Below are 17,404 nucleotides of genomic sequence, written 5' to 3'. Positions count from 1 at the left end.
ACAGGCCGGGCGCGGTGGCTCACACCTGTAATCCCAGCACTTTGGGAGGCCAAGGCGGGTGGATCACAAGGTCAAGATATCGAGACCATCCTGGTCAACATGGTGAAACCCCGTCTCTACTAAAACTACAGAAAATTAGCTGGGCATGGTGGTGCGTGCCTGTAATCCCAGCTACTCAGGAGGCTGAGGCAGGAGAATTGCCTGAACCCAGGAGGCGGAGGTTGCAGTGAGCCGAGATCGCGCCATTGCACTCCAGCCTGGGTAACAAGAGTGAAACTCTTGTCTAAAAAAAAAAAAAAAAAAAAAAAAATGCACAGCTTGGTAGGTCACCTGAGGTCAGGAGTTCAAGACCAGTCTGACCAACATGGAGAAACCCTGTCCCTACTAAAAATATAAAATTAGCCGGGCATGGTGGCACATGCTTGTAATCCCAGCTACTTGGGAGGCTGAGGCAGGAGAATCACTTGAAGCTGGGAGGCAGAGGTTGTGGTGAGCCGAAATCACACCATTGCACTCCAGCCTGGACAACAGAGCGAAACTCTGTCTCAAAAAAAAGAATGCACAGCTCTCACCTGAGAACTTAGGGTGCTAAGCTTTAATTAGACTTTTCCACGGTTGCAACAAACTGCGTTTTCTAAAGCTCTCTTCCTGGACTGGGCAGGCTTCTTGGGCAGGAGTGAAACTTCCTCATTTGCTCCAAGAGTGCTGCTTTCTGGGCTAGGAAGGCGCTGAGGCTAGCAGCTGGCTGGACTTCCTGCTACTGGTTCAGTCAGCTGACTTTTCCCCTGGGAATCCCCAGCAGGCCCCCTTCCCCATCTGGGTGGCCCCAGTCAGGCAGTCCCCACTCAACAGGACTCTGCCACCCCCAGACCTGCCCACCCTCTGTGCTCCAACCCCCGGTGTGTTCCCTGGAAAGGCCGTCATCCTGTGCAGAGCTGGTGGCAGACATAGCCTTGGTCTACTGGAGCCCACGTCCTAGGGCAGGTGATGGGCAGGAGGGTGATAGACCACCAGAGACCCCTGAGGTGACATCTAAGCACTGATGTGATGGGAGTGCGCCTCTGGGTACTGGGGGAGGCACATCCAGGAGGAGCACAATGGAGGTGTCGCATTTGGAGCTGGGGTCCCTGAGGGCCCGGGAGGTTGCAGGTGGTCAGGGTTAAGTTCCATTCACTCGGTCACCTGGCAGGTCTGAGTTCATGAGTTTGGAAGTAGCCCAACGTGGAGCTAGGAAAAACTGCAAAATGGACTTGTTTCCCTTTGCAGGGGGAGCCTTGAGGGATCCTTGGTTGACAGGGACAGCCAGGCTGGAGCTGATTAGACTTGTGAGTCCCAAATAACCTGGATCCACTCTGCCAGCTCCTGGGCTCTCCCTCTGGCAGCCCAGTGATGTTTTAAAGCCTGAGGTCCCCACCTCATGACAGGCTGGGGATGGGAGACGCTTACCACAAAGGCGGACCTAGCCCTGAATGCAAACGGGGGGCGAGGGGGAGCTTGTTGAGTTTCACTGAGCTTCCCTCCAATGAGGCAGGGGACGTTTTCATCGTTTTGAGTCGTTAAGCTCCGCTCCTCTGTGCTCTCTGGGGACAAAGGTGGGGGCCCCTGGAGCCCTCTGCGGGCTGGCAGCGTGCTTCCTGCACCCAGCGCCAGCCCGCCCTGGGGAGGGGCTGAGCCCGCCCTGCTGATAAAGCAGAGAGGCAAGGGCTGCCCTGAAGGAAGCTCCAAAGAGAAAGGAGGGCAGGGAGCCCACGGCCCGCAGGGGAGTACTGGAGACCCGCCTGCAGCCCTTGCCAGGAAAGGTAAGCTCGGGCCTCATGGGACCCCAGGCCCTTCTCTTCCTCGACCTCCGGCAGCCTCTGCCCAGCCTGCCTGTCACCACGAGGCAGCCTGAACTTTCCACCTCCCCAGGAGGCTTTGGCTGGTTTGTCATGTTGGCATCTGAGCTGTGGGCCAGGATTGAAACTACTTCCTGGCCTGGGTACAAAGTCATGGCCAGAGTGGGCAGCTGCCCTTGTGGGTCTGGGGTGAGCTGTGGGCTGGGGAAGCCACTCCTGGGCCGTGCCCAACTCTGGCATCGAGCAGGGTGGTCCTGAGTCCCTTCTTACCCAGCCTCAGTCTTGCCACCTATAGGATGGGAGTGGTTTGGACTCCATGGTCTCTGAGGGCCCTTTCAGCTCAAGCACCAGCGCTGATGAGAGGGTGTGAGGATACCACTGCGTGCTGGCCTGGGGCTCGCTCCCCCCTCCTTCCTGGGTGTGTCCAGGGCACCATGGAGCTCCTCTGCCCACCTTGTCTCCTTTCCCGCTCTCTGTAGAAGCAGCCGAAGCCATGGCGGGGATGAAGACCGCCTCCGGGGACTACATCGACTCTTCCTGGGAGCTGCAGGTGTTTGTGGGAGAGGAGGACCCGGAGGCCGAGTCAGTCACCCTGCGGGTCACCGGGGAGTCACACATCGGTGGGGTGCTCCTGAAGATTGTGGAGAAGATCAGTGAGTGTCCACTGCCCTCCTTCGGCCCCCGGCACCATGGGTGGCCGCCATGGGCGTCTCCGGGCACTTCCGGGCCATCCCTGCTGTGTGGCTCTTGATAATGGTGTCATGGTGACTCAGGCATTAGCTTAATCATTTGGTTCCAAAAAAGACATTTCCCCAACTTCCTCTCCCTCCCACCCTACTCCCTCCCTCCCTTCTGCTCCAGCTGGTCTGCTAAGGATCAGACTCAGCCATGATCCCCCATTCTGCCACCTCTAGGGGCAGAAGGAGTAGTCTTGCCTGGGATGAGGCTGAAGCCACATTGCTCAGCTCTGAGGGGGTCTAGGTGGCCTAGGGGCCTGCTCCCACACTCCCTCCCCCTGGCGGAAGCTCTCAGCAGGCTGGTGAGGGGCCCAGCCTGGGTGCGGAGGCCCTGCCCCCACAGGAAGTTACGGCAGAGCAGCCTGTGGTATCAGTGGAGGGCCCACAGGGCCAGTGACTCGGGGGCTCCTCATCTTCCTTCCCTGCTGGGGGTTGGGGCTGCCCCTTCCTGGGAGGGCAGCAGGAAGACCCTGATAGAGCAGAAGCCAGGCCCACCATAGTGCGGGGCAAGAACCTGGGCCTGGGCTGCCGGCTGCGGGGTGTGATGCGGGGGAGGCTTCCTCAGACCCCACCAGGCCACCACGTGCCGCTCAGGAGGTCAGTCTGACTATGGAGAGGACAGGGCCCAGGACGGCCCGGCCACAAGGCTGAGGCCTGGAGCGGCTGTGAGAGCAGAAGTGGGGAACAGAGAGGGTGGTGAAGACCTGGGCGGCCCCGGGGCATGGCACAAGGGTAATGAGGAGACCTAACCTGGAGTCAGACCCCGCTGCTCTACCTGCTGCTGGCACCTAGGGTGAGTTCCTTTAGCTCCGTGTCCCCTGTGGTGGGGATACTGTCACTCCTAAGTGCATCAGCTCTGTCTACTGATGCTCAGCCTGGCTGCCCCGGGCCAGTCCCTGGCTTCCCCGGGCACCAGCGGGTGAGGCTGACCCTTGGAGGCTGCGTGCTGGCTGCCGCACAGAGGGGCTGTCATGGGGGCCTGGAGCCCTAAGAGGGGGCTGCCCCAAGCCCAGGATGGGGATACCCCCAGGAGAAGTCATGTGGTGGCCTCATCAGGGAGGCCGAGGTGGGGTGCTGGGACTTGGAGTGCTGTGAATTAGGGCTCTCAGCTGGTGAGGACGCCTGGACCATGACCAGAAATGAGGCTGGATGGTGCCTGGCCAGCTCTGCACAGCCCTGAAGGCCTCCAGGAGGGGTCTAGACTCTTCTGGAGGGGAAGGTGGCCACTGAACGGTTCTCAGCAGGAGACCGTCCTGCTAAGGTCAGCAGCGGGGCAGAGGGCTGGAGGCTGTGGAGCCCTGAGGAGGCTGTGGTCCTGGTCAGAGACCCCAGGGCCTCCTAAAGGCTGGGCAGGGAGGGCGGAGAGGAGGGTGGATTTTGGAGGTAGGATTGACACTGGTCACATGTGGCAGCTAGGAAAGGGAGATGCCCAGGCCTCTGGCGAGAGTCCTCGTCCCCCAGCCCTGAGTTCCCTGGCATGGGGAGCTGGTGAGGAGGGCACCTCTTTGCAGAGTCTGAGCTGAGCACCAAAAGCTGGCACCAGGAGTCATGGCGCTTACAGTCCCAGTGTCAGGCACTTGGCCAGGGGAACAGACGTTTCTGAAGGGAGGAAGCTAGTGGACAGGCCCCTCAGCCGATGGCACATGGGTTTCTGGCTGGGGTCCCCGGGCAGGGTCTGGACCAGGGGCCACATATGGGGCTGGCGGCAGAAAATGGCAACTGAAGCCACAGAATCGGGAGACTCAGTCAGGCGGCATGGCTGAGACAGGAGCAGAGGGTCCAGCCCGAACCTGGGGAAAGGACAAGATAAGGGGCAGGTCAGGAGAGGGGCCAGAGAGGACAGAAGAGCAAGGAGCTAGGTGAAGGGGAAGCAGCGGCACACAGCCAGGGCCCAGCCGGGGCGCCCAGGAGGGAGAGCCAGTCCTGGGAGGGGAGGCGTGGAAGGATGGGCGCTTCTCTTGGTTTGGCAGCAGTGGCGATGCCTGGAGTGTGTGGGGGGGAAGGGGGATGGAGTTGGGGACGTTGAGGCGGGTGGCATGCAGCAGGAGTCAGAAACTTACTGGAGGACCCGGGAGGAATTCAGGAAGCAGGGCTTTGCAAACTCTCGAGGACTATGTGCCCAGGGCAGCTTCTGGGCAGCCTTTTTTGAGTGTGCCCTCCCTCTGGGTCCTGCTCCCAGAGGGAGGAGGTGGGAAGACCTGTGCCTTCCATTACTATGTGCCCAGTTCCTAGCTGGCTGACAAGGGACATGCGCACATCTCTAACTCAATGCTCACTTGTGGATAGTCATGTGTGTGCACGAGTTTGCCACAAACTCTGCACCCACCATGTGGAAGGTACTGTTCCATGTCCCAGTTTGAAGATGATTATTATATCTGACAAGCAGGGAAACTGAGGCCCAGAGAGGTTAGTGGCTTGTCCAAGGTCACACAATAGTACCTATAAATATTGAGTGCCCACTGCTCTAGGCCAGGCACAGATCCAGGCCCTGAGGACACACAGCAGCCAGATAGATGTAGTCTCTGCCTCTGGGAGCTCCCCAGAGTACAAGACAGAGGCCATTAAACCGTGTATTATGGGGGGACAGAGGAGGCGCCATGTGGAGGGAGCCCAGTGGGCTGGACTGCAAGAGATGGGGTGCTAAGATTGGGGTTCCCAGATTCTGGGTTGGAGAGCTCCCTGGGAAGAGAAGCCAAGCCTAGAAGGCCAATCAGGGCAGCCTTCAGAGAGCGCTGCTGCCATTACCATGGGGTAGACCCCGGGCCCGCGCAGGCTGTCCCACTCTTGGCTTAGGTGGGCCAGGGCCATGGTCACACCAGGCCTCTGCATCCTGGGGTTGTGCTGGGTGTTGGGGCAGCAGGGAGGAAGGCTGGACCCAGATGCACCCCCGTGTCGTGCAGATCGCAAGCAGGACTGGTCAGACCATGCCATTTGGTGGGAACAGAAGAGACAGTGGCTACTGCAGACCCACTGGACGCTGGACAAGTATGGGATCCTGGCGGATGCCCGCCTCTTCTTCGGGCCCCAGCACCGGCCTGTCATCCTTCGGCTGCCCAACCGCCGCGCACTGCGCCTCCGCGCCAGCTTCTCCCAGCCCCTCTTCCAGGCCGTGGCTGCCATCTGCCGCCTCCTCAGTGAGTTGCCTGGCTGGTCCCCCCGGCCCACAAGGGTGATGCAGAGAGGCAGATCCCCCCGTTTCCAGGCCCAGCTCTTGTCGCATTGTCCTTGCTGTCTGGGTTATCACCCTGCCTGCAGGGCTGTGACCCATCCCAAGGTGAGGCGGGGAGGCCACAGCAGGACCTTGTCCCTACTGAGGCCCTAGTTCCCCTCAGGCATCCGGCACCCCGAGGAGCTGTCCCTGCTTCGAGCTCCCGAGAAGAAGGAGAAGAAGAAGAAAGACAAGGAGCCGGAGGAAGAGGTCTATGATTTGAGCAAGGTCGTCCTTGCTGGGGGTGAGTGTAGGTGGGGGTGATCCTGGGGGCAGAGGCGGGGCCAGCCCATGAGTCCCAGCCCTGAGGTACAGGCCTGGTTGACCCCCAACCTGCACTCCAGGCGTGGCACCTGCACTGTTCAGGGGAATGCCAGCTCACTTCTCAGACAGTGCCCAGACTGAGGCCTGCTACCACATGCTGAGCCGGCCCCAGCCGCCACCTGACCCCCTCCTGCTCCAGCGCCTGCCACGGCCCAGCTCCCTGTCTGACAAGACCCAGCTCCACAGCAGGTGCGCCGAGGAGCCACACCCCCTGTGTCAGGGGCCCCCCACCCAGGATCCACCCCTGCCCTGTGTCCGTGCTCACTCCAAATCTATGCATCGTTTCCTGGCCTTTCCTCTGTGTGTGCCTGTTCCCCCAGCCCAGCCCCCCTCCCCAGCCCAGGGCCGTACCTGGCGCAGCCCTGACTGCTGACTCTGCCGTGGCCCAGGTGGCTGGATTCGTCTCGGTGTCTCATGCAGCAGGGTGTCAAGGCGGGGGACGTGCTCTGGCTGCGCTTCAAGTACTACAGCTTCTTCGACTTGGATCCCAAGGTGGGCCAGGGCAGGGAGAAGGCAGGCCTCGGGTCCATGAGACACGGAGACCTAGGGCCTGGGGTCTGGAGTCTGGGATGTTAGTGACTTGTAGTGGCTTGTCCGTCTGCCCATTTGTCCATCTACACGTTTGTGTACTGACCCCACAAACACGCACTGAGACTACTCACCTCAGCATCAGCCCGGGCGCTGGACGCTGGGCAGATGCTGAAGCAGGTGAAGACCAGTCAGTCTCAGTGCCTGTTTCTCAGGGAGCTGTGGGGAGGAAGCTGAGACCCACAGATTCTCGCAGACAGTGGGGGATGCCCCTGGGAAGTCTGGGGCTCATGTGGGAAAGGCCAGGCCTGGGAACTCTGGGAAGACTTCCTGGAGAGGGCAGCATTTGGCACTGTAGGACCTAGGGTGCGTGAGGAAGGAAGCTTTGCAGAGCAGCCCTGGTGTGCCCTGTCGCCTCTTCTTCCCTTCCTCCATTGGCAGCCAACATGCTCCATGCAGAGTGCTCCATGCAATGTGTTTCACGTGCATCTGAGAAACTGCCCAGGAGCTCAGAGGCTGCTGTCTCTACCTGCCGGCCCCACTTCTCTGCCCTGCGTCTCTGCAATACATCGTGGTTGTCTGAATGCTTGCCCCGCAGAATCCCACTTCCTGCTTCCCAGCTTTCTCTGGGTGCTGCTCCACTCCCTCGCACTCCTCGGCCACAGCTATTCTGTATCTTTTGTCACCATCCATACTTGAGAAGCGCACCTGCTGAGGTGGCCACGCCTCCAGGCTGTCTGTCCCCTGGCCCTGTCCCACCCGCTTCTTACTTGACCACTTGTGACATAGTCACCACCCTGACCACTCCTCTGGAATATCTTCCTCCCGAAGCCTTGGGTCCACTTTCGTGGGGGGTGGCCTCTCCCAGGCCGCTCTGCTGGACTCCGTGGCCTCTTGGTGTCGGCGCGCCCCAGGCTCCGCCCCCGCCTCTGCTCTCTCCCTCCTTGTCTCAGTCACCTCCAGTTTCATGGATTTCAACACCGTCCACACTCTGTCTCCCAGCTGATGATCTCCAGCTCAGATGGCTCTCCCCTAAGCTTTATTTATTTATATATTTATTTACTTTTATTTTTGAGACAGAGTCTTGCCCTATCGCCCAGACTAGAGTGCAATAGCGTGATCCCAGCTCACTGCAGCCTGGACTTCTCAGGCTCAAGCGACCCTCCAGCTTCGGCTCCCTGCGTAGCTGGGACTGTAGGCGTGCACTATAGCTGGCTAATTTTTTTTTAATCTCCAACGTTTATTTGAAGTTCAGGGGTACATGTGCAGGATGTGCACGTTCGATACACAGGGAACTGTGTGCTATGGTGGTTTGCTGCACATATCAACCCATCACCTAGGTATTAAGTACAGCATCCATTAGCTATTCTTCCTGATGCTCTCCCTCCCACACCACTGGTCCCCTTAATTATCGTACTTTTCGTAGAAATGGGGTTTGACTATGTTGCCCAGGCTAGTCTCCAGCTCTTGGGCTCAAGTAATCTTCCCATTCTGATCTCTCAAATATAGATTTTTAGCTGTGTCTTTGTATTCTAGTGTTTCCTTCTCTATGACATATTTCCACTTCTTGGTTTTGCTGTTTCACACATATCTATTGACTTTGTAAGAAAGTTGAAGATTTCACTGTCTTACATTTTCTTCCTGCCCACACAATACACACATTGCCTTGCATCTTTCTAAGTGAGTAGTGTCTATAGTCTCTGGTTAGAACTGATATGATATGGCTGTAAATAGTAACACATATAAATAGCGTTCCTAGTTAAGCCACAGAGTAACTATGATTATTTTTCCTTTTTTGCTCAAACGTTTTTGAAGTTCATAATTGCATAATTGCCTTTTTTTTTTTTTTTTTTGGATGAAGTTTCACTCTTGTTGCCCAGGCTGGAGTACAATGGCTCAATCTCGGCTCACTGGAACCTCTGCCTCTCAGGTTCAAGTGATTCTCCTGCCTCAGCCTCCCAAGTAGCTGGGATTACAGACATGTGCCCTGCTATTTTTTTGAATGTAGTAGAGACGAGGTTTCACAAGGTTGGTCAGGCTGGTCTTGAACCCCTGACCTCAGGTGATCCACCCTCCTCAGCCTCCCAAAATGCTGGGATTACAGGCATGAGCCACCACGCCCAGGCATAATTCATATATATTTTTTACTTATTTTTCTATTCATTGTTTGCCCACAATTACAAGAAAGACTCAGGCTATCTGGACACTCTGACTGTGGCTTACCACTGGAGGGGCTCCACAGTGATCAGGCAGGATGCTCCTTCACCAAGTTCAAATGATCCTTCAACACTATACCCAACCGTAACAATTCCTTTCAAATGGTCAATCACATTAGGATATTAATCTGTGTTATTTCTTTCTCAGAGTCATGGATTTCTTGTACTCCAGAGCCACTTCTTGAATGTTGTTCTTGGACTTTCCTTCACTGTTTTCCTGGGAATTCCTACACTGGACCTCATTTCCTGGCCCACTGTGTTCCCCTTTAACTTCCTTCTTTGATGGGACTCATACATCAATAGCTTCCTCTCAAAGGGTGCATGAGACATAAATATTCTGAAATCCTGTGTCTCTGAAAAGGTCACTGTTCACACATGATAGTTTGGCTGGGTATAGAATTCTAAGTTGACGTTTTCCTGCAAAAGTCTGAAGCTATCTTTCCACTGTCTTCTAGTTTCCAGTGTTGTTGTTGTCTGGTGCCACCTGTATTTTTAATCCTTCATATCTGACCCTTTTGTTTTTTCTTGGAGGGGGAGTGAAGATACTGGAAGCTTTTAGAATCTTTTTTTTTTTTATCCCCTGGTGTTCCAAAAATCTCTGAACATATGTCATGGATATGGATCTTTCTTTATTCGTTGACCTGTATTCTTGCTGGGCTTTTTCAAATCTGAAACCACACTTGGGTCATTTAAATCTGGAAAAATGCCCTATACACTCTCTTTAATAGTTTCTGGCCTGGCGTGGTGGCTCAAGACTGTAATCCTAGCACTTTGGGAGGGTAAGGTGAGGGGTTCAACTGAGCCCAGGAGTTTGAGACCAGCCTGGACAACATGGCAAAAACCTGCATCTACAAAAAAAATTTTTTCAAGACAGAGTCTTGCTCTGTCCACCCAGGCTGGAGTGCAGTGGTGCGATCTTGGCTCACTGCAACCTCCATCTCTTGGGTTCAAGAAATTCTGTGCCTCAGCCTCCTGAGTAGGTGGGATTACAGGTGCCTACCACCACACCCAGCTAATTTTTGTATTTTTAGTAAAGACAGGTTTCACTGTGTTGCCCAGGCTGGTCTCAAACTCTTGAGCTCAGGCAATCCACCCACCTCAGCCTCCCAAAGTGCTAGGATTACAGGCATGAGCCACTGCGCCTGGCTCAGTTCTTTTTCTTTCTGTGTTCTACTCTCTGGAGAATTCTTCAACTTATCCTCTAAAATATCTATTGAATTTTTATTTTCTGTAACTATATATTTAAGTTCCAAGAGTTACTGTTTTTGGAGTGTTCCTTTATAGGGCATTTTTTTGTTGCTGTTATTTTTGAGACAGCATTTTACTCTTGTTGCTCAGGCTGGAGTGCAATGGCATGATCTCGGCTCACTGCAACCTCCACCTCCTGAGTTCAAGCGATTCTCCTGGCTCAGCCTCCCACAAAGCTGGAATTACAGGTGCCCGCCACCACCACGCCCAGCTAACATATATATATTTTTTGTATTATGAGTAGAGATGGGGTTTCACCATGTTGGCCAGGCTGATCTCAAACTCCTGACCTTAGGTGATCCACCCCACTCAGCCTCCCAAAGTGCTGGGATTACAGGCTTGAGCTACCATGCCTGGCCATAGGGCTTTCTTTTCAAGTGTAACATATCTTTAGAAAAATGCACAAATATAATTAAAATATCAAGCAACAGAACTTTACTGGGCCCCAGAAGCCCCCTTACACTCCTTCCAGGCGATAGTTCCCACAGGAAGTAACCACTAACTTTGCTTCCAACACCTTAGATTAGTTCTGTCTGTGAAATTTACATAATGGAGTCACACAGTCTATACTCTTTGCACCTGGCTTCTTTGAGCTTTACATTTGTATGATTCATCCATGTTGCATACAGTCATCTTAAATTCTTTTTCATTGTTGTATAATACTTTATTATGTCAATATACCACAATTAATTTATCCATTCTACTGTTTTTTTTGTTTTATTTTTAAATTTCTTTGTTTATTTTGTTTTGTTTTTGAGATGGAGTCTTGCTCTGCCACCCTGACTGGAGTACAGTGGCGTGATCTCATCTCACTGCAACCTCCACCTCCTGGGTGAAGCAATTCTCCTGCTTCAGCCTCCTGAGTAGCTGGGATTACAGGCACATGCCACAATGTCTGGCTAATTTTTTTGTATTTTTAGTAGATACAGTTTTTCACCAGGTTGGCCAGGCTGGTCTTGAACTCCTGAACTCAACTGATCTGTCCACCTTGGCCTCCCAAAGTTTTGGGATTACGAGCATGAGCCACCGCACCCAGCTCCATTCTACTGTTGATGGACTTTGCACAGTTTCCAGATTGGGGCTGTTATGAATAGAGATGCTATGAACATTCCAGTCTATGTATTTTGGTGAACATGTTTATACCCTGTGGCATAGGGCATGCATGAGTTTAACTGTGGTAGATACGATTACACAGCTTTTCAAAGTGATTGCACCAGGCCAGGTGTGGAGGCTCATGCCTGTAATCCCAGCACTTTGAGAGGCTGAGGTGAGCAGATCACTTGAGTCCAGGAGTTTGAGACCAGCATAGCCAACACAGTGAAACCCCGTCTCTACTAAAAATAGAAAACATTAGCTTGGTGTGGTGGTGCATGCCTGTAATCCTGTCTACTTGGGGCTGAGGTGTGAGAATCGCTTGAACCTGGGGCCTGGAGGCTGCAGTGAGGTGAGATCCCAAGATAGAGCCACTGTACTCCAACCTGGTGACAGAATGAGATTCTGTCTCAAAAAAAAAGAAAAGAAAAGAAAAAGAAAACCAAAGCCTGGTGTGGTAGCTCACGCCTGTAATCCCAGCACTTTGGGAGGCTGAGGTGGGTGGATCACGAGGTCAGGAGTTCGAGACCAGCCTTGCCAATATGGTGAAACCCCGTCTCTACTAAAAATACAAAAAATTACCCAGGCGTGGTAGTGGACACCTGTAGTCCCAGCTATTCAGGAGGCTAACACAGGAGAATGAATCACTTGAACCCAGGAGGCAGAGGTTGCAGTGAGCCAAGATCATGCCACTGTACTCCAGCCTGGGTGACAGAGCAAGACTCCGTCTCAAAAAAACAAAAACAACTCAGTGATTGCACCAGTTTACACTCCCACCAGCAATGCATGAGCGTTTCAGTTCCACAGCTCACCAGCGCTTGGTATTTTCTGTTTTTCCATTGTGGCCATTCAGATAGGTGTGTAATGGTATCTCATAATTTTGTTTAAACAGTTTCATTGAGGTAGATCTTATATACCATAAAAATCACCCATCGTAAGCATTCAGCTTATTTTTAATAAACATGTATGCTTGTGCAACCATCACCACCATCCAGTTTTAGAACATTTCCACTGCCCCAGACAACCACTGATTATACGATGCCCATTTGCAGTCGCTTCTCCTCCCACGCTCAACCCCGACCACCACTGCTCTTCATGTGGCTTTAATTTACATTTCCCTGATGACTATTAAAATTGAGTCCCTTTTCATATGGCTATTAGCCACCTGGGTATCCTGCTTTGTGAGGTTTCTGTTCAAATACTTTGACAATTGTCATATCGAGTCATCTGTCTTGTTCTTATTGACGTGTAGGAGTTCTTTATATGTTCTGAATATGAGCACTTTGTCAGATAAATACATTGTGAATATATTTCCCCCTCTGTGCTTTGCCTTTTCATTCTCTGGTTTCTTTTGATAAAAAGCAGCTCTTAATTTTAATAGAACCAAATTTATATTTTTATCTTTCTGTTTTTATTTTTATTTTTATTTATTTATTTTATTTATTTATTTTTTTTTTTGAGACGGAGTTTCACTCATGTTACCCAGGTTGGAGTGCAATGGCGCGATCTCGGCTCACCGCAACCTCCACCTCCTGGGTTCAGGCAATTCTCCTGCCTCAGCCTCCCGAGTAGCTGGGATTACAGACACACACCACCATGCCCAGCTAATTTTTTGTATTTTTAGTAGAGACAGGGTTTCACCATGTTGACCAGGATGGTCTCGATCTCTTGACCTCGTGATCCACCCGCCTCGACCTCCCAAAGTGCTGGGATTACAGGCTTGAGCCACCGCGCCCGGCTCTGTTTTTATTTTTAGAGATGGGGTCTCCCTCTGTCTCCCAGACTAGAGTGCAGTGGTGCGGTCATAGCTCACTGTGACCTTGTACTCCTGGGCTCAAGCAATCTTCCTGCCTTAGCTTCCTGAGTAGCTGGGATACAGGCATGTGCCACCAAGCTTGGCTAATTAAAACAAAAAAATTTTTTTTTTTAAGACGGAGTCTCACTCTGTCACCCAGGCTGGAGTGCAATGGTGTGATATTGGCTCACTGCAACCTCTGTTTCCCGGGTTCAAGTGATTTCCTGCCTCAGCCTCCTGAGTAGCTGGGATTACATGGTGCACACCACCATGCCCGCCAGATGTTTTGTATTTTTAGTTAAGACAGGGTTTCACCATGTTCGTCAGGCTGGTCTTGAACTCCCAGCCTCATGATCCGCCTGCCCTGGCCTCCCAAAGTGCTGGGATTACAGGCGTGAGCCACTGTGCCTGGCCTAATTTAAAAAAATTTTTTTTTTTTTTTTTTTTTTTTTTTGAGACGGAGTTTCGCTCTTGTTACCCAGGCTGGAGTGCAATGGCGCGATCTCAGCTCACCGCAACTTCTGCCTCCCAGGTTCAGGCAATTCTCCTGCCCCAACCTCCTGAGTCGCTGGGATTACAGGCACGCGCCACCATGCCCAGCTAATTTTTTTGTATTTTTAGTAGAGACGGGGTTTCACCATGTTGACCAGGATGGTCTCGATCTCTTGACCTCGTGATCCACCCGCCTCGGCCTCCCACAGTGCTGGGATTACAGGCTTGAGCCACCGTGCCCGGCCCCTAAAAATTTTTTAGAGATGGAGTCTTGCTACATTGCCCAGATTGGTCTCAAACTCATGGTCTCAGGTGATCCTCCTGCTTTGGCTTCCCGAGTACTTGGGATTTTTTTTTATGTGTATGATTAACACATTTTGTGTCCTATTTAAGAAATCTTTCGGCCAGGCACGGTGGCTCACACCTGTAATCCCAGCACTTTGGGAGGCCAAAGCGGGTGGATCACAAGGTCAGGAGTTCAAGACCAGCCTGGCCAAGATGGTGAAACCCTGTCTCTACTAAAAACACAAAATCTAGCTGGATGTGGTGGCAGGTGCCTGTAATCTCAGCTATTTGGAAGGCTGAGGCAGGAGAATCGCTTGAACCTGGGAAGCAGAGGTTGCAGTAAGCTGAGATCGCACCATTGCTCTTCAGCCTGGGCAACAAAAGTGAGATTCCATCTCAAAAGAAAAAAGAAAAATCTTTCTTGGCTTCTTGGCCTGGCGCAGTGGCTCATGCCTATAATCCCAGCACTTTGGGAGGCCGAGGTGGGCGGATCACCTGAGGTCAGGAGTTCGAGACCAGTCTGACCAACATGAGTTGAAACCTCATCTCTACTAACTACAAAAAATTAGCCAGGTGTGGTGGTGATGCCTGTAATCCCAGCTACTTGGGAGGCTGAGGCATGAGAATTGCTTGAATCTGGGAGGCGGAGGTTGCAGTGACCTGAAATTGTACCATTGCCCTCCAGCCTGGGCAACAAGAGTGAAAACTCCATCTTGGAAAAAAAAAAAAAAAGAAAGAAAGAAATCTTTCCGAGCAAGTGTAGTGGCTCATGCCTGTAATCCCAACACTTTGGGAGGCCAAGGTAGGAGGATGGCTTGAGGCCAGGAGTTCAAGACAAGCCTGGGCAACACAGAAAGACCCCTTCTCTAATTAAAAAAACAAAAAACATCAAGGAATCTTTCCTACTTCAGGAGATGTAGCCCTGTGTTTTCTCTAAAGGCTTTATTGTTTTTGGTTTTTTGAAACAGTTTCACTCTTGTTGCTCAGGCTGGAGTGCAGTGACGATCTCGGCTCACCTCACCCTCCACCTCCTGGGTTCGAGCTGTTGTCCTGCCACAGCCTCCCGAGTAGCATTCCAGGCATGCACCACCACACCCAGCTAATTTTGTAGTTTTAGTAGAGATGGGGTTTCTCCATGTTGATCAGGCTGGTCTCAACCTCCCGACTTCATGTGATCTGCCCGCCTTGACCTCCCAAAATGTTGGGATTACAAGTGTGAGCCACTGCACCCCGCCTATTGTTTTAACTTTCATATTTAGTTCAGCAGTTCATCTGGAATTGGTATTTGTGTGTGGTATCAGGTAGGAATCCAAATACTCTTTTTTTTTTTTTTTAACACATCAATACCCAGTTGCCTCAGTGCTGTCTATCGAAGAAGCGCCTGTCCCTGGGAAGTATGGCATCACCTTTGTCCTGGGTCCTGTGAACATACGTGCATGGGTCTCTGGCTGAGTCTTCAGTTCCTCTGCACTGATTTGTTTCTCTCTGCCGTTGCCACACATTCTTAGTTACTATCACTTTATAGTTACAGTCCTTTATTTTATTTTTTATTATTTGTATTTATTTATTTATTTATTTGAGACAGAGTCTCATTTTGTGGCCTGGGCTGGAGTGCAATGGCACGATCTCAGCTCACTGCAACCTTTGCCTCCTGGGTTCAAGAGATTCTCCTGTCTCACCCTCCCACGTAGCTGGAACGACAGGAACCCGCCACCACAGACAGCTAATTTTTGTATTTTTAGTAGAGACAAGACCTGAAGTGATCTGCCTGCGTTGGTCTCCCAAAGTGCTGGGATTACAGGCATGAGCCACTGAGCCCAGCTACATTCCTTTGACAAAGAACATTCTGGGGTCGGGCGCAGTGGCTCACGCCTGTAATCCCAGCACTTTGGGAGCCCAAGCCTGGCGGATCACAAGGTCAGGAGTTTGAGACTAGCCGGGTCAACATGGTGAAACCCCATCTCTACTAAAAATACAAAACTTAGCCAGGCATGGTAACACATGCCTGTAATCCTAGCTACTCAGGAGGCTGAGGCAGGAGAATTGCTTGAACCCGGGAGGCGGAGGTTGCAGTGAGCAGAGATCATCTCACTGCACTCCAGCTTGGGCAACAGAGCAAGACTGTCTCAGGAAAAAAAAAAAATCTGATTTTGTTTTATGAGTGTAGTGCTTTATCTCTGTAAGAATTTTTTTTTTTTTTTTTTTTTTTTTTTTGAGATGGAGTTTTGCTCTTGTTGCCCAGGTGGGAGTGCAATGGCGCGACCGGGGCTCACTGCAACCTCCACCCCCCAGGTTCAAGCAATACTCCTGCCTCAGCCTCCTGAGTAGCTAGGATCACAGGCATGCAACACCATGCCTGGCTAATTTTTGTATTTTTAGTAGAGAGGTTTTCACCATGTTGGCCAGGCAGCTTTCCAGTTCCTGACCTCAGGTGATCCACCTGCTTCAGCCTCCTAAAGTGCTAGGATTATAGGAACTACCATGCCCGGCCTAATTTTTGTATTTTTAGTAGAGACAGGATTTCACCATGTTGGCCAGGCTGGTCTCAAACTCCTGACTTTGCAACTGCCCATCTTGGCCTCCCACGGGCATGAGCCACCACACCCAGCCTCTATAAGGATTTTCATTCGAGTTCGAAGTTCTCTTCTGCGCCCTGCCTGGCCTTCATTTCCTCCAAGCTGTTTTATTCTTGTTGTCTTGGTCTCTGTGGTTCACTCTTGCAGCCCTTCTTAAATGTGGGGCCGGGCGCAGTGGCGCGTGCCTGTAGTCCCAGCTACTCGGGAGGCTAAGGTGGGAGGATCGCTTGAGCCCAGGAGTTCTGGGCTGTAGTGCACTGTGCCGATCGGGTATTCACACTAAGTTCGGCATCAATATGGTGATCTCCCGGGAGCAGGGGACCACCAGGTTACCTAAGGAGGGGTGAACCAGCCCAGGTCGGAAATGGAGCAGGTCAAAACTCCCGTGCTGATCAGCAGTGGGATCCCACCTGTGAATAGCCACTGCACTCCAGCCTGGGCGACATAGTGAGACCCCATCTCTTTAAAAAAAAAAAATGTGGATAGTCCCTGCCTGTCCATTCATGTTTAGAAGTGAAGCTCTAAGAAAACAATTGGAGATGCTGTGTGTGTGAGTGGGGCTTGGTGTCTTGGTTCCCCTGGAGGTGATGGGGCTGGGCTACCAGTCTGTCAGATATTTCTCTGGTCGGCTCAACCTCTCAGTGGCAACCCCACTGATCTTTCAACTGGAGACAGAAGGCTCCCTGCCAATGTCTTGGGGTGACATGTGGGAAAGGGTGGTGTCTCACTCTTCGGAATGCCAGCTTTCTTTATCCATTTTCAACATAGAGCACCTTTACCCTGTCCAGTTGTGCCCAGTGTCTCCAGAGAGTGGGTCCCCGGCTTCTGCCAGGTGCCTGCTTGCTGTCGCTTGGTTGCAGGGAGCTGGGGAGGGACTTGCTTTTTTCATGTATGTTCTCCAGTCCTCTCTTCAGCTCACCCTTGCCTCTCATCCAGAGGATCCACTTTGGAGCCGGCCAGTGGTCTGCCATGCAAACTGGATGCCTCTGTTCAGCTCTCCATTCTTATCTTTTCTTTTTTTGTTGTTGTTTTTTTTTTGTTTTTTGAGATGTAGTTTTTTTTTTTTTT

The 17,404-nt window shown here is 52.1% G+C and overlaps 1 protein-coding gene across 3 annotated transcripts in view; it reads left to right on the top strand.

Moving 5' to 3' along the window:
• Positions 1-1,602: 1,602 nt before the first annotated feature.
• FERMT3 (fermitin family member 3) overlaps positions 1,603-17,404 on the top strand; it is a 21,668-nt gene continuing 5,866 nt past the window's right edge. Inside the window, exons 1-6 of one of the 3 annotated variants that reach the window (XM_032282984.1) lie at positions 1,603-1,799; positions 2,315-2,488; positions 5,473-5,706; positions 5,905-6,024; positions 6,125-6,293; positions 6,494-6,596. In XM_032282984.1, the coding sequence (XP_032138875.1) occupies positions 2,329-2,488; positions 5,473-5,706; positions 5,905-6,024; positions 6,125-6,293; positions 6,494-6,596 (786 nt within the window). In that variant the 5' untranslated portion in view covers positions 1,603-1,799; positions 2,315-2,328. The remainder of the gene's footprint in view (positions 1,800-2,314; positions 2,489-5,472; positions 5,707-5,904; positions 6,025-6,124; positions 6,294-6,493; positions 6,597-17,404) is intronic. The other 2 variants (XM_032282985.1, XM_032282983.1) reach the window with 2 other exon arrangements.

The sequence above is a fragment of the Sapajus apella genome, unplaced genomic scaffold, assembly GCF_009761245.1.
Source record: "Sapajus apella isolate SASKATOON/1434 unplaced genomic scaffold, GSC_monkey_1.0 scaffold14, whole genome shotgun sequence".
Lineage (NCBI taxonomy): Eukaryota > Metazoa > Chordata > Mammalia > Primates > Cebidae > Sapajus > Sapajus apella.
This window is presented reverse-complemented; position numbering and strand designations above follow the sequence as displayed.